Raw genomic sequence first — 16,989 nt, forward strand, 5'->3', positions numbered from 1 at the left:
GAAACATCAGTGACTAGAATAAGAAGACGCTAATAGATCGAGAGTAAATATCTACTCACTACATTATGTGACAGTTAATATATATGTATCTATATAACTTGCAAAACAAATTTTCTTTTAATGGGGAGACTAGTTGAACAGACATTTCTGCAAAGAAGGCATACAGATGACTAACAGCTATATGAAAAAATGCTTTTTATCACCTATGCAAATAAAAACAATGAGATACCACCTTATGTCAGTGAGATTGGTCACAGTCACTGTCATTGTCATCCCATTGCTCATCCATTTGCTCCGGGGGCACCAGTAACGTTTCCATTATGAGAGTTGTTGTTACTGTTTTTGGCATATCCAATACACCCCGGGTAGCTTGCCAGGGTCTGCTGTGTGGGTGGAATACTCTCGGTAGCTTGCCAGGCTCTCTGAGAGGGTCGGAGGAATCGAACCTGGGTCAGCGGCCGGCAAGGCAAATGCCCTACCCGCTGTACTATTGCTCTATCAAAATGAGCAGGAACAACTATTGCTGGTAGTTGTAAGGGAAATAAAGTAATCCTCATTGGTTCTATCTCTATGGAAAAAAGTATGGAGACTTCTTTAAAAATTATGAATTGAGCACCCAAATGACGTAGTAATTCCACTTCTTGGAATCTTCCCCAAGAGGCCCAAAATGACATTAAAACAAGCAAACAAACAAAATCTACTGGGCCCCTGCCTATGTTTCACAATATTCACAGCAGTATTCACAATAGCCAACATCTAAATACAACCCAATGTCCCAAAACAGATAAGAGCATATAAAAAAACTGTGGTATAGATACACAATTATAGGAATACTGTGCAGTTATGGGGAAAGAGAAAGTTCATATAATTTTCCACTCCAAGGATAGAACCAAACAGTTTAACGCTGACTGAAATCAGGCCAGATATACAATGATCCCTCTCACATGTGGAATATAAAAAAAAAAAATAACAATGGCCAATGGCAACAGACCCTGAGGGTGACCTATAGAACTGTCTAGGGGCAGTGACAGGTACCTTGGGACACAGATGGCCAGATGCAGATACTCTCATGGGTTGGTAGGTTTGGTGTTGGAACCTTGTATGCCTGAGAACATTTTCTATCATTACTGTTTATTGTAAACAATGCTGTAATCACTGTACCTAAATAATTTTTAAAGAAAATTTTACAGCGTTTCATTCCCTGGAAGGCCTAATTCAAAAAGCGTTGCGTTTAGAAAGAACACTTTCCTGTTATTTCCTGTTACAAAATGCATACACATTCAGCGTGGAACATCTGGAAAATCAGAAAACTACAAAGAAAACAAGGCTGCATCATTCCATCACTGTAGCTGCTATAAATGTTGTGGTGCATCTGTTTCCAAAATGCCTTCGGAGATTTAATGTTTAAACAGCCGAGAGAGCTCAGGATTTCCGCGTGCTTCGTGCAACACGAGTTTCCCACCGAAACACGGAGTGAGCACTCTCCGTCCTCACAGAATCATCTTCCGAAATATACAGTCTGTTTTAAGGTATGTTTTTAAAAAGTAAATAAGAAGCTCTAATTTCCCACTTGAATCATCTCACTGCGGGGTTACGCATCACGGCGGCGGTGGTGGTGGGGGCGGGGGGAGATCAGTCTAGGGGAGTGCAAGGTTCCCAGCGGGGTCCAGGACCTGGCTGAGGTTCTGCAGGAACTCTGGACCGCGCGTGGCGGAGGTTACAGGTCGGCCCCGCCTGGCCCAGACGCGCAAGCGGCCCGGAGGCTCGGAGCCAAGTGAGTGACTCCACTTGGCCTCTGGCTTTCTCCACGCTCGGGCTGTACGTTCCGGGCGGTGGCCTTGCGCCCCCGCGCCCCGCCTGGCGCCCTCTCCCCCGAGTTCCTGCAGAGCGGGGAGGAGGAGCGCGCCCCGGGTTCCGGCCCGAGTCGGGCCGCCCGCCGCACCCCCGCCCCGCCGGAGCCCGAGCGCGCAGGCGCCGCCGCAGCCCCGCCGCCGTCCCGGAGCCCGCGGGCGCGCCCGAACCCCCCACCGCCAGCGCCGCCGCCGCCTCGCACCATGGGCCCGCGGCCCCGGCTGCTGGTCCCGCCGCCGCTGCTGCTGCTGCTGCTGCTGTTGCTCGTGGGCGTCGGCGCGCACGGGCCCTCTGCGAGCGCCTCGGGCGTGCGCAAGCGAGGCCCCTCGGTGACGGCCAAGGTGACCGAGCAGCGGGCCGGGGGTGCTTGGGGGGGACCGGGGCTTCTGGTGTTAGGAGCGAAGGGCCGGGTGCTGCCCGGGACGCCGGGGGCTGGAGGCGGCCCTGGGGCGAGGCTGCCCGAGCAGGGCTGGAGGTGTGGGGGGCGCACCCCCAGGAGATCGGGGGCGGGGGACAGCTGCGCTCAGCCCCTTACTCGCCTTGCCGCTGTTTGCACTTGAAGTATCCGGGGTCGGCGGGACTCCCCTTGCCCCCCACCCTCCTCCACGCCCCCAGTCCGGGATCGAGAGACGCTCCCGGAGGCGGCGGGCCCTTTCCCCAGGGAGGAGCCGGCCGCGCACTTCCTTCCGCGTGGCGGCCTCGGAGCCGGGCCAAGGAAGAACGCGGGGAGCGCAGGGGCACCGGGACCCGCCGCGGGGCCGCGCTCGGAGCCGGGCGTGAGCCTGGGCGGATGCCAGGCGGCCCGGCGGAGCGCCCAGGTGCAGCCAGACGCGGGTTCCGCACTGGCCCGGCGCGCCTGGCCCCTTCAGCTTTTACGGCCCGAGAGGCAGAGGTGTGCTTCGAGGGCGGCTAGGGGGAAAGGGGGTGGGGAGAGGGGTACCGCTGAGTCCGGGATGGTGCCAGCGCCGAGCCGGTGACACTAGTCCGCCTTTTAGTCCCCGTTGGGGATGGAATTCAGGGTGCCGTGGGTTGAGCCTTTCCAGTCGGTGCAGTTCTTTCTGTGGCCAGTGTCTCAAGGTTGGAAGGTTAGGAGATTACTGGAGTCTGTGGGGAGAAACAGGGATGGATGGGGGGTGATGGTTTGGTGCCCGGTGCTCGGTAATCAGGCCTTGGAATCCAAAAGATGCGGGGCACCTTAATAATCAGTCTGGGGTTTGCCTGTGGAAATGAATACTGTTGCACCAGAAATAAACTCCAGCCTCTATCACAGGCTCCATCCAAGTGTTGGAGGCCTGGGGGTTGGGTGGGAGGGGAGAGCACAATGGGGTGGGGGTGAGTGGGTCCATCTCCCCTGTAGCCCAGGTATGTAGAGGAAGGCCAGGCCAAGCAGATTGGAGGTGCTGATTCCTGCAGGAATCTGGGGCATGTGTCATGGGGGGATGGTTTGCCCAGGCCACAGGGCCGAAAGGGGCTCTCAAGGGTGGAAATGGGCTAGGATGGTCTTGCAGTCTGCAGTGTTACTTAGACCTCTTGGAATAGTCATAAATATAAAATTATGAAAGGAAGGAATTAGGTATAGATTGGATGGCATTTAAGAGCTCCCAGAGGATTAAAATAACAATCCCATCAACCAGCCAGGCAAAGACACAGTCTGCATGTAAAGATCCCTGAAGATGAGGCCCGAGGCCAACCTGAGAGGAGGCTCCAGAGGGAAGCCATGGGGGGTTCGGGTGAGTGGGGGCTAGGGGGCCATTATTGGCCTTTTATTAGTGCAGAGGGGTCCGGGGCCAGCCTGGGGCTTGTGAAGACTCTTAGACCACCTCTGGGTCACTGGGGGAATGACTCTGGGTGCATGGTGGTGACTTGGGTGAGGATGATAGCTGGAGGTGTGGACAGTGGAGGGCCCTGACATGAATATTGGAGGTGGAACCAACAGCATTTGCAGGTTTAGCCAAGAGGCCAGGAAAGGGGACAGGATCACTGGACCAGACCCAAACGACTCGCTGTATGGGGAGTCCAGGTAAAACCATCTTGTTTCTGGGTGCTGGTGTCCTGCCATATGTAGGAGAGGCTGTACCTGGGAAGCTGTCAGACTCCCCATGCACAGCCCTCTCAGAGCCACAGCTGTGCAGGGTGAGCTGGGTTGGGAGCCTGCAGGAAAGCGAGAGGCAGGAGATCATCTGAGCCCTGGTCTTAGGGGCCGTCACTGAGGGAAAGGGTCTCTGTTTCCAAACTGATGCTTAAAATTGTTTTTGGGCTTTGCTCAGAGCAACTCAAGCTCAGTGCTCAGGGGTTGCTCCCAGCACTGCTCGGAGGACCATACAGAGCGGGGCTCAAACCCAGGCCTCCTGCCTGCAGAGCCTATGTAGTAGGTCTTTCAGCCATTTGCCTGCCACCATGATTCCTTTATTTTGTGGGGGCTGAGCAGAGTGTACTGGGAGGCGCGGGGTGCCAGGGATGGAATTCGGGTGTCGCATATGTAAGGCCTGTCCTCTACAGCTTGAGCTATTAGCTCCCCTGACCCCATACAGCCCATTTTACCACCACCACCAAAATTTCTCATTATGGTGACAGATTGGACTCTGCCGAGTGACTTTTCCAAACTAAACTTACTACAGGAAAATGAAGCCATTAGCAATGACTTCCGAGTGTGGGCAAGTCGGCTAATTGGTCTGCACTCTGGAGGATGGGCCTCAGCAGACTCCACCTCTGATTTCACTGAAGCAAAAGGAGTCTGTAAGTAAGAGGTGTGGTGGGGGCACTTACAGATCTGTGCCAGGGCCCAAACCTTGTCCATGAATCCATGCTCAGCTTACTACCCCAATCTCTTTACCCCCTGCCACCCACCCTGGCTTACAGGTGCCAAATTCCTGGCAGGGCATATTGTGTGGTACAAAAGAATCCCTAGAATCCACTGAACTCAGAGCTGGTGGACACCCGCATGACTGGAGTGGCCATCAGGCTGACATCTGGTTACCTACTGTTCGAGGCTCATCTCACCTGCTCTGGAAAGGAGAATGCCACCAGCCTGTCGATGTACCCGGAGACCTCTCCCACTCCTGCTGCCTGCAGTGAGACATCTCCCCCTTCGGCGGCCCACCTCTGTCCCACCAGTGCAGCCATACCCGTATGCCCCCAGCATCCCTGCATCTTGCTCCTTGCTCTCCTGTCATCCTCGCCTTCCCGCCAGCCCTGAATCTAGTTACTGGCACCCTTCCTCCCCTCTTGGGAACTGGCTGAGACCAGAAATACTGCCTTGTGGCCATTCATGCCGTCTCTGTGCATCGGCCTTGTTTTCTGCCCTGGGCCTCTGCCAGGCAGGGCTGGTGGCCAGTCTGGTCCGGGAGTAGGGCTGCCTGTCCCACACCTCCTCCAGGTGCCTTCTCTGGGCCCTTGACATGCCTCGGGACCTGGGGGATGGCGCTAGGCACTGCCACAGGCTGCCTGGGGCTCTAGTTATTCCTTTACTTGTTCTGACTGTGGATTGAAGTACCTTGGCGAGGGACCCTCTCTGGGCCTAGGTGCTGCCTGATCAGGGATTTCAAAGAGTGAGGTTTGGGGCCCATCCAGAAGTATGCAGGGAACCAGGCCGTGCCAGAAACTGCACCCAGGCCTTTCAGACACCATGTTTTCTCCAGACCACTCAGCTCTCTTTCTGGCCCTGTGTTTCTTTAATTATTATTATTATATCTTTTAAATCAAGAAGGCCCAGATTCCGGGGCCGGAGCGATAGCACAGCGGGTAGGGCGTTTGCCTTGCACGCGGCCGACCCGGGTTCGATCCCCGGCATCCCATATGGTCCCCCAAGCACCGCCAGGAGTAATTCCTGAGTGCAAAGCCAGGAGTAACCCCTGAGCATAGCTGGGTGTGACCCAAAAAGCAAAAAAAAAAAAAAAAAAAAAAAAAAAAAAAAAAAAGAAGGCCCAGATTCCATCCCTAACATCACATGGTCCTTCTAAATATGGCCCCAAACCAATTCTCCACCCCTCCATATAGATTGTTGATCACTGTTTGTTGACTAATATTTGATGCTACAGTTTCCATGAAAGGGGGAAACTGCCACATTTTCTTTTGCTTATTTGTGGTGCCGACAGACGGAGGAGGTGGAGCCCAAGGTCCCACACCTGCAGAGCCTGTGCTAGACCACTGAGCAACATTTCCAGCCCCTTGACTCATGAATGAAACTGAACGACACTGCACACACACACACACACACACACACACACACACACACACAGACACACAGAGAGAGAGAGTATGTATATGTGTGTTGTCATGTTCCTACAAGCATCAGGCTGTAAGAAAATCAGCTTTGAGGAAGAGCCATGGTGGACAAACACGCACCCTCGACTATTTCCTGTTGCTTCCCCACTGCATTCTTTCTGCTTTCGAAGTGTCTGTGGGAGGCCCTCCCCTCTCTGAGTCTGGAACGGCTTTTCTAGGGTTTCCTCTGGTGTTTCTGTAAGATGATGTCTCCTGCCATACTTTCGGGGAGGGGGGCTGCATCCTTATTGCATGGATTCTAGGAGCTTGGTCATAGCTATGGAGAAAGTGCATTTCCTTGCCCCCCTGCTTCCAGACACAGAGCCAGGGGACCCCCCAGGAAAGCTCTCTTCGGGGTGCTGCCTCCTCCCCAGTGTTTTGTCCTTTAGGCTGCCCATCAAGTTCTGCTCCATAAACAATAATACAATTTTTGCTGCTTTGGCCATGTAAAAAATGGGAAAATGCCACCCGGAGCACTAAATATCACATCATCCAGTGACAGACGGGCTGATGTATTGGCAGCAGCTCTTGTCTCGAGCTTGAGTTTGACAGTCTTTACTTCGTGATTTTTCTAAACTGTAAGACGTCTTTTTTCCTTGACAACCCTTCTTCTATATTTTAAAGCCATCTCATGAATGTCTTTCCTCTCTCTCTCTTTTACCCATTCAAACAGTAAATTGGTTCATATAATCTAAACTCACTAATAGACGGCCCTTCGACTCCGTGGCCTTTTCAAAAGTGTTCTGCCTTGGGAGCCCCTTAACGCAGTGATTTGTGAAGCAAAATGTATTTAATTTCATTTTAGATGAAACAGAAAGAGAGAGGGAGGGTGGGGGGAAATGTCCAAGACAATTCGTAAAGATTAGAGGTGACGCCCACGCTCGCCTAGATATATTTTCTCTCTGCTGCTTAAAAATGCTGCAGTGGAGGAAAAACAGGCCCCGCGGTGTGGCTCAGGGAGCCAGGCCATGGGAAGAAGTGGTCCTCGGGCTGTGCTGGGCCTGGGCCCAGAATTGCCGACACCTCTGACTGCTCCCTGGGGATCAGCAGTGTTGGAAGTTGCCCCAAAAAGGCATCGGGGGGCTGGAGCGATAGCACAGCCGATAGGGCATTTGCCTTGCATGCAGCCAACCTGGGTTCAATCCCCAGCATCCCATATGGTCCCGTGAGCACTGCCAGAAGTGATTCCTGAGTGCAGAGCCAGGAGTAACCCCTGAGCATCGCTGGGTGTGACCCAAAAAGGGAATAAAAGGTATCGGAAAAAGCTGTCCTGTTGCCCACCTAGCTCCCTCACCGACATCTCCAGTCGTTTTCTCTGCTCTAGACAAATAAGTTTCCACGCAAACCTTCCTTCCTAAAGCTGGGAAACAAACTAGCCACGGGACTTGGGGCGCCTTGGAGAGGAGAATCCTGGAAGACTTCACTGGCCATTTTGGAAGCAGTGGAGTCCATCTTTTGTTCTGGAGCGTAGTGGGGACTCCCAGATGACGCTTACTCTTGGGGCTTATCCTCAGCAGTACTCTCATCCTGTGATGCTCTTTGGTCCCAGCAGTGCTGGCAGTCATCAGGTCTACACTGGTGATGCTTTGGGGTACCGAAGGCCAGACTTGGGGGCCAGAGGCCAAACATGTCTGGCAGGCCTGCACTCTAGCACTTTGCACTCGCTCCCTGGCTCCTGAGTCCCTGCGTAGCCCTAGCTCAATGCCTGCCCCCTTGGTGGTGCCCAAATGTATGTGGGTCAGGGGCCTGTGTGTGAGTGAAACATGCCCACAGAATGGGGTTAGAGCTCCTTTTTCTTACTTTCTGTCGCACCACGAAATCCTGCTGGGTTGGGCTTGCCCAGATGCTGAAATGCCCAGATTTTCATTTTCCCTTCCCTTGGATATGTGGTGTCATGTTCCCTTTCCAAGTTCTAACCTTTCATTCTGCTTTCAAACCACACCTAGGTCTTCTTTGATGTGAGGATTGGAGACAAAGATGTTGGCAGAATTGTGATTGGTCTCTTTGGAAAAGTGGTGCCCAAGACCGTGGAAAATTTTGTTGCCCTGGCTACGGGAGAGGTATGCTCCGTTTGCTTTCCTCCTCAAGAAGATCTACAGCCTAAGTCAGATCCTTTTCCATCTAAGCCAGAGTTGGGAAACATCTGTGGGCTGTGGGCTGTAGAAGGACCAAGAAATCCTGCGGTCTGGCCCTGCCGCATGACGGGACAGACATGGATGATTGTCATCAGCCGTCCAAGGTCTCTCTGCCTATACTATATGGCCCACGGATGATATTATACATACCCAAACAGCTCTTGGCAGAAAATGGGCCCCTGCCACTGCGTTAAGCTGGGCAGAAGGATTGTTTCTGAAAAAATACATATTAAATCAGTTGGCTGGATGAACCTGAATATGGCTGGATGAACCTGAAATCTTTTTTTTTTTTTAATAGCCTATACCCATGAGGCACACAGAATCCTTAGGCTTCTAAGGAAGCTTCCTGAGAGAAAAACCGTCTTGCTTGCTTTCTCAGTTATTGAATAGGTTCTTTCCGTAGTTTGTTAACGCAATTTTGACCGCTGTTTCTCAGTAAGCCATGCAGGAACTCAGCAGAGTCCTAGAGATAGTTTCTGTGGCTTTCTCATTTTGTTATTTCTGGAGAACTACTGGGGTTTATCTTTCAGGAGGGGTTCTGTATGCTTGTGTAATCAGATGCTATCATCTCTTTAGAAAGGGTATGGATATAAAGGAAGCACATTTCATCGTGTCATCAAAGACTTCATGATTCAGGGCGGAGATTTCACCAGCGGGGACGGCACTGGTGGTAATGTTGTCTTTTGTCTTTTCCCTTCCCTGCTTACCTGACTGAAAGCAGAGACTGTGCCCATCTTTTCACCCTAATTGCTGGACACCATGATTTTTGGAACAGAGTCGTAAAATCCAAGTCGTAGCACTGGATGTGCCTCACTGCCCTCATCCCCAAATCCCGTGGGCCCTGATGTCAATGCACTGAGAGTTCCAGGCTCACTGTAGGGAAGACCATGGGGAGATGATTCTGTGGGCCATGCACTGGCTTTGCTTGTAGCTTATCCATTTTTGATCCCTCTAATTAGAGAACACTTCCGGGGTCACTCCTGAGCACCTCCGAGTGTGGATACAAGCCCTTTCTGTCCCTCAAAGCACCACTGCTTTGGAGGCAGAAGCACACCCAGTATGACCAGGTTGGACCCTAAGTAGAGGTGACTTGACAGAGAAAGCCAAGTGGGTGCTTGAGCCACAGTCCCTCTGGCTTGATGAATTCCTCCTGCACTCCAGTTCCTTCTCTTTGCAGAGTCAAACTTCTGGCCCCCTTGGTCCGGGTTGCGCCCGAGGTGTGAGTCCAGTGGGATTGCCATCATGCATGATGTGTTGTATTGAAGGTTTCTGGCCATGCGTGTGTTCTATCCCCGGGCCCTGCTTCTCCTCCCCTTGATAAGGCCATGTTCCCCTTCCCTACCTGCTGCAGGGTATCTAGACCAGTGCCCCAAACCCTTATGTTTCCTGTGTTAGAATTCACACAGTCACAGGACACTTGTTGATTGCCCATTTTGTTTTTTTTTTTTCTTTCCTGCCTGTCTCACCAGGAATAAGCATTTATGGGGAGACGTTCCCTGATGAGAACTTCAAGCTGAAGCACTACGGCATCGGGTGGGTGAGCATGGCCAATGCGGGTCCTGACACCAACGGCTCCCAGTTCTTCATCACCTTGACCAAGCCCACCTGGCTGGATGGCAAACACGTGGTCTTTGGGAAAGTGATCGATGGAATGGTAACTTGTTCTCTCATTTTGTTCTCATCGAAAGCTTTCTTGTGCAGGATGATAGCTCTTCAGTGGTTGATTTTTATCTAGAGTGGGCCTCATTATGGGCGAGCAGCCCTTCAGAGGTGAACAGATGCGGCTTGGCATTTTAATGGGCAGAAGCCAGGACCTGATGGAGGGAAGTTGAGGATTTAATTTCTCTTGATATAAATGTTCACGATATAAATGTACTTGATATAAATGAAAAACTACTCAGTGTGACCCAGTAAAGCCAGGGTCCAGTGTCTGCATCCAGTGAAACAGTATCCTGCGTCACCAAGAAGGACAGTCCCAGTGTGTGCCACCACATGGTAAGCCTGGAGCGAGTTCTGTGCAGTAAGATAAGCCAGTCACAAAAAGACGGGGTGATTCCCCTTAGAGAGACACCTGAAGTAGGTAAATAGAAACAAAATCCATCTTGCTTGCTTTCTCAGTTAGTGAACAGATTCATGTCCAAGGCACTTAGAATGTTCCCCGGGGACTGTGGGGCTGTGGGAAGGAGAAGACAGGGTCCAGCGGGCACAGAATTTCAGTTCTGCAAGATTAAAACGTTCTAGAGATTAGCTACACAGCCTTGTGAATACAGGAAATGTTCTCTCGAAGTGCTGAGTAAGATGGTAAGTCATGTTTGTTTATAATCAAGTGTAAGTAAACTCTTTTTTTTTAAAAAAAAAAAAAGCAAAACAAAAGCAAAAGGAATCCCAGACCAGACATAATTCACTTTCAAAGACCTGTAGAATAGAAACAACATCTTCAAAGCACTTAAATGAACATACTGCTATACTGCTATGACTCAAAGATTATCAAAAGATTATCAAAGAATCCATATGGACCTCTCTCAATTATGCCCCCACTCCTGGCCCATGGGGGAATATCCAGTACCAGGGATCCAACTCAGTACACATATGCTAGGCGCACACTCTCCCACATGAGCTCTCTTCCCATTTCCTCCCAAAAATATCTATCTAGAACCCTCAGTCACCTCCTCAGCTACTGTCCGCAATGGCTCTCTCACCTCCTAAGTTGGCAGCTATGGCGCTGACCCACCCCAGTAGCTGAGGCCCATCCTTGACTTTTCTCGCTGATGTCCATTTCCTTTTTGTTCAGATTTCTTTCATGCCTGTCATTTTTGCATCCCTCGGGCAAACACAAGCCAACCAGTCTCCCTCACTGCCATCTTTTGCAGTTCCTCCTGAATCCTGGAGTCAACCCCACCAGAGGTAGGGGACAGAGCCAGATGACTCAGAAACTCCCTTCTGGGGGCTGGGGCGATAGCACAGAGGGTAGGGTGTTTGCCTTGCATGCGGCTGACCCGGGTTCAAATCCCAGCATCCCATATGGTTCCCCTGAGCACCGCCAGGAGTAATTTCTGAGTGCAGAGCCAGGAGTAACCCCTGTGCATCGCCAGGTGTGATCCAAAAAGCAAAAAAAAAAAAAAAAAAAGAAACTCCCTTCTGGACCCAGAATATGCTCAGTTCCATGCATTCTGCCTGGGCCTTTGCAGGTGGGAGAGGAAGATATAAGGGCAAAGCATCACCAGAGCCAACACTTAACATGAAGTCACAGTATAGAACGTGTCTACATTCTCATGAGTCACAATTATCCAGCACAGAATCTATTCTTAAGTAACAGTGTGTGCCAGCATGCTGCAAGTCTCCTAGTGAACTCTGATTGTGCCACGAGTTTAGCAACAAGCATGGGTGTGTAAAAAATATCGGGATTCCTCCCTCCTGCCCCTCTGGGCCTACCCAGGTTCTACTTACTGTAAATGTAGACTCATTGATTCTTTGAGTAGTTTTGAATACAGAATTATGGTAAGCCATAGCAAAACATTGAGAAAAAGTTGGGGGGTGCCTTTTTCTGGCATATTTTCCCTTCAGCCCATTAGTATGCATAGTGGGAGGCTGCTCCCTTATTTGGAGGAATAATATTTAATATCCTACAGTCACTCCTTTTTCGAGAAACTCATGAAAACTTGAGGGGAAAATAGGCAGGGGTGTGTGTATGTGTGTGTGTGTGTTTAAGATGATTTGAGGCACTATGTAGATCTCTTGAATTCTATTCCTTGATCCCTCCAGAGATCATTTGGGTACTTTTGTTACTACTAAAATTTCTGGATCTCATTTCAGATGTACAGAGGTCTAGAATCAGAACTTTCCGAGGTGGGTTCACAAATAAACATTTCAGAACTGCTGGTAAAATGTGCTCGACTCTGTCGAGCTGTAAAATGGAAACATAGGGATGTTTCCATTTTAACCATTGTGTGGGCCTTTTTAAAATGAAAATATCATGTTATTCAGATATATAGCTACTGCTTCAGGTACCTGCATGTACACTCAAACACACTACTTAGAAACACACGTGATTACTGGAAAAATATTGTATTTTACCTGATATTAGTTCAAGCTGGCCAGAGATTGGATTAATGGGGTCCATGTCCAAGGCATTTAGGCTGTTGCAATTTTTTGTCTTAGCTATCTTTGGAGAAGTCACCAGAAGCTAATTACTTAGTCCTTTAGTGTGATACCCAGGTAAATGGCTTTGAGGGTTCCCAGAAAAGGGCATTCCCTTGTGGAATGAGGGTCCCCAGTTAGGCTCAGCCTGCAGGTGAAGAGCTTGGGTCAACTTTCAAATGCTCAGACCCACCACCATGTCTACCTTTAAGTCTGTTTTCTAGCCCATTTCATTAAGACCTACCACCTTAGGGTGAGGCAGAAATCAGCTCCAACTCTGTGGATTCTTAGGCTAGGATCTGTTAAGTAAGTGTCAATACTTTTCACTTTTTTTGGGGGGATCACAATGTCAATGCACAGGGGTTACTTCTGGCTCTGCACTCAGGAATTACTTCTAGTGGTGCTTGGGGGACCATATGGGATGCTGGGAATCGAACTAAGGTCATTTGCACGCAAGGCAAATACCCTACCCGCTTTGCTATTGCTCCAGCCCCAACACTTTTCACTCTTTATTAGGTACTTGGAAAACTACTTGAATTCTTTTATGCATAAAACACCCAACCAGATATGTATGCACGTGTTGACTAGCAAGGAACTGGGGAAAATTTCATGCTGCCGTATATAAATTTCTGGAATGTTTCCCAGCTTACCTGCATAGTGTTTTTAATCAGAAGGAAAAGGCACTCACCTGCTTATCCTAGGGTTTTAGAAGTGACCTTCAGAGGTGACCACAGGTGTACTTTTCTCTCCCCAGACTGTAGTCCACTCCATAGAACTTCAGGCAACTGATGGGCATGACCGTCCACTCACCGACTGCACCATCGTCAACAGTGGCAAGATCGACGTGAAGACGCCCTTTGTGGTCGAGATCCCTGAGTGAGGACAGTGGAGCACCAAATGGCACTCAGGCAGGGGCACGTGCACGGGACGAGCTTTCTGAGTTGCTTTAACTTTCTTCTCTGCTCCAGCTCAGATCACAGCAAAGTTCTCAGCATCAACGGCTCAAGGTTTAGTTTTCCTCATTTCTGGGTAAATCACTTCAGGTTTAGGGATGTGGCACAAGACATTTCCCTTCCCTCCAATGGTGCTATTTTTATAGTGTTTATAACCTGTCAACTCTCTTTTCTCTGGGGCACACACTCTTTGTTCTCTGTGTGCAGATTCTCCCTATAAGCTGAGCGATGCCCAAGGTTCTGTAAGGAGGGAGACATGCAGTTTACTATTGTACTCAACTTCTTTGCCGGCGGAAGGAGACTTGATTAGGACATAACCTGGTGTCAAAGGGACCTTGACCTGCTGTCAAAGGGATCTTGACCTGGTGATCAAAGGTGCTCTGGTCTTCCTGATATTAAATACTTTTTATTGAAATCAACTCCTTTCACAAGACTGCTGTTTCCCTTTTATGTCTGTTAAAGCTAAAGCACTGCAGTAATCTCTGCGCTCTACTGTTAGCAGCGGAACAGATTAGAGAAGAGTGAATAAGTCAAAAGAGCATCATGCCCTGGTAGCTCGGGAATGAGAATGGACGGAAATCACGCCCATCCCATCCCAAATACCTAGAGCAGAGAAAGTTCCACTGAGTCCATTTCCCACAAAGAGTAATGTTTCGTTTTCCTCACTTATACCATAGGGATGGAGGCTTAGCCTAAACTCACATAAGATGAGTAAAAGGGGGACCTTGTGGTACCCAAAAGAGCTGAGCTCTGGACTTATAGATGGAGTTGGAGATGGTTCCCCTGCTTTTCCAGGACGCTGTGACCCGTGATCTCCATATGAAACACCCTCTGAGCAGTCTCCTGAGGCTTCCTTGGCAGGAGGAGAAAGGCGCACTAGCTGCTGCCCTCACAACTCTCGTGTAGAGGAAAGCGTTCATTTCCCTCTGACGGAAATGTGTTTAAGGTCTTAAAAATGCCCGGTACCAGATGGCATGGAGGGCAGCTGTAGGAGCTCCAGCTGTTTGGTGGTGCTGAGGCAAAGGTAAGGAAGGTGCCAGTGCTGTCAAGGGAAGCTCCTCTTCTATCTACTGGAGAGGCGGGAAGGGCAGGAGTATGGAGAAGGGAGTGCCCTGTGGAATGGCACTCAGGCTCTCTAGGCATGGAGGGGTTAGGAGGCCCACTGGGCCTGTCTGGCCAAGGAAAGAAGTTCAAGGTCCCAAGGTGAGCATAAATGGATCCTGGGGCGGGGAAGAAATGTGGGAGAGATAGTACACAAGTGAGGGCGTGTGTACCCAGCATGCACCTGGCCCTGGTTTTGGTTCTAGCACCCCACGATGCCTGCAACATTGCTGGTGCAGCCTTGGAGGCCCCCAGCACTGTGGAGGAGACCCAGGATATCCCTAGTACCAGAGTCCGGGCAGCATCAAACCCTCAGACCTCCACCTGGTTGGCTGAGAACCACTGGTCGGGCTCCTGGTGTACGGAGCACTGCTTGGGAGTCCCCACTCACTCTGCAAAAAGAAAAAAGAAAAGTAGAGTGTTCAGAGAAGCCAGGGAAGGGAGGCTGAGAGGGACCATCTCAAGTCCCGACGCCAGAGCAAAGGGCTCTGTTCTCAGGCCCACCGGGAGGACTCGCTTCAAGCCGGGGAGAGGCAGGACACGCTCTGCCTTTAAGAAAGAGCACTGTGCTCTGAGAGTTCTTCTAGGGGTGCTAAAGTGCATATCAAGCAACTGTGCTGCCTCCTAGTGAGGTACACGAGGGACTATACCGTGAAGCTTGTTGCTTCCCTCTCACCCCCCAGGGAAAGGTGAAAGCACATGCCTCTGAGCAGCACGTGGAGGGAGGAAGCCAGGTGGAAATGGCCAGTGCCTCTGCACGGACCCGCCACTCGTCATTAACCCTCATTTTACTCTTAACCATCACACTCAGTAAGGAGACAATGTGCTCCTGAGACACGGGTCCATAAAGCATGTTCTGTAGCTTGAATGCACCCCCAGTGGCCCACATCCCTTGGTCTTGAGTGCTTGGACTTTCCCACCTGGGCCTCTTTAAAAACTGTCCCAGGGCCGAAGAGATGGCCCAATGGGTTGAGCAGCTGCTGGTATGCAGGAGGCTAGGTCACTGTGTATGACCCCTGAGCACTGCCAGGAGTGACCCCTGAGCACAAAACTGGGACTATCCCCACCAGGTGTGGCCTCCAACCCAAGTAACAATAACAAAATGACTCCCTGGTCACCCCTGAACTCTGCTGTCACCCCTGTGACACGTGTCCAGACAATACATGCCTGAGTCTTTCCCTGGCTTGTGTCTGTTTTTCTTATGCTGAGAGCAGTGATCCCTGGGCCTGTAACACTCCTGGGACTCCGCTTCACAAAGTGACATGGAAATGTCATGGCTGTCACCGTCCTGGCTCCTCAGGCACCAGTCCCCTTTGCTCTGGGAATGGCGGCCTACTTCTCTTAGGGACTCAGAACACACCTCGGGGAGTTCTAGAGTTTAGGCTGGGGATGACCTCCAGATGGAGGCACCTACCAGGCCCCGCAATCTCGTTCATTAACTCACCTAATGGCTAGTGCTGGGCAGAGGTGGAAACACAGTCAACCTACAGAAGAGATGCCACATAAATAAGTATTAGGATATTGGGTGGTTATAGGTCCATAAGAAAATGGTAGAGGGGCTAGAGCAATAGTATAGCAGGTAGGGCGTTTGCCTTGCATGTGGCCGACCTGGGTTCAATTCCCAGCATCCCATATGGTCCTTTGAGCACCGCCAGGAATAATTCCTGAGTGCAGAACCAGGAGTAACCCCTGTGCATCACTGGGTGTGACCCAAGAAGCAGAAAAAAAAAGATAAGAGTGAAGAAGAAGGTAGAGGAGGTCCTGGCTGGAGACAAGGAGGTGATAAGCCATGGAGACACTACGGGAAGAGTAGGGTAGGGTAGCGGGAAGGAGCACAGAGGCCCTGGACAAAGGCAAACTGGTGGGTTCAAGAGGCAGAAAGAAAAAATGAAAACCAAAAATCCATGAACAGAGGAAGCAGGTGGGAGAGGGGGGCAGGACTGTCCTGTCTGCCAGTCAGGACGGTCTCACTTCCGACCCAGATCCTGACCCCGGGCATATTACGAGACCCGACTAGGGTCCTCGTGCTGAAGAAACTGGCAAACATCAATTGTCTTCCTTCTGGGAGGAGTAAAGGAACAGACCAAAGAAGAAAATCAGTGCAGCAAGCAGTCGGGCCAGGTGATAGATTCTGGCAGACACCATGGACCCCTGGGTGCAGCCAGGCCTGATCTCCATCTCAAGATTTTTAGCTGGAAAATAAAATACATCTCTTTTCACTTAGGCTGGAAATCCTGATTATGCCCTGTACCCACCCACCAGTCTTTATACAGTAACACTGGAAAATTGGTATATATATATATATATATATATATATATATATATATACACAGCCATAAACTGTAGAATTATTGACAAATGTAAAATACTGGAAGTAAGTGGAATGTCCCCAAATAGGTCTGCACCCTATGCTGGAATAATAGAAGTATTGAGACAGATACTGCTGAGCTGAGAGTCACAGGAGAAAATGCTTATGTGAAGGAAAAATGGAAAAAAAATCCTTTTGTATGCAAAATGCAGCATGATCTCATTGAGACAAATACAGTCTT

The 16,989-nt window shown here is 50.4% G+C and overlaps 1 protein-coding gene across 2 annotated transcripts; it reads left to right on the forward strand.

The window, feature by feature from the left end:
• Positions 1–1,824: 1,824 nt before the first annotated feature.
• Positions 1,825–16,673, forward strand: PPIC (peptidylprolyl isomerase C). Of its 2 annotated transcripts, none has more exons than XM_055143978.1 (5): positions 1,825–2,192; positions 8,061–8,174; positions 8,826–8,919; positions 9,719–9,903; positions 12,063–13,132. In XM_055143978.1, exons 1-5 carry the CDS (start codon positions 2,055–2,057, stop codon positions 12,213–12,215), a joined length of 684 nt encoding a protein of 227 aa, XP_054999953.1. In that variant the 5' UTR covers positions 1,825–2,054; the 3' UTR covers positions 12,216–13,132. The 2 variants fall into 2 exon arrangements, with proteins under 2 accessions (XP_054999953.1, XP_004610008.2); XM_004609951.2 differs by lacking the exon at positions 12,063–13,132 and adding an exon at positions 13,141–16,673 and having other exon boundaries at positions 1,954–2,192.
• Positions 16,674–16,989: the final 316 nt, after the last annotated feature.

Source organism: Sorex araneus, chromosome 6 (genome assembly GCF_027595985.1).
Source record: "Sorex araneus isolate mSorAra2 chromosome 6, mSorAra2.pri, whole genome shotgun sequence".
In the NCBI taxonomy this organism is placed as follows: domain Eukaryota; kingdom Metazoa; phylum Chordata; class Mammalia; order Eulipotyphla; family Soricidae; genus Sorex; species Sorex araneus.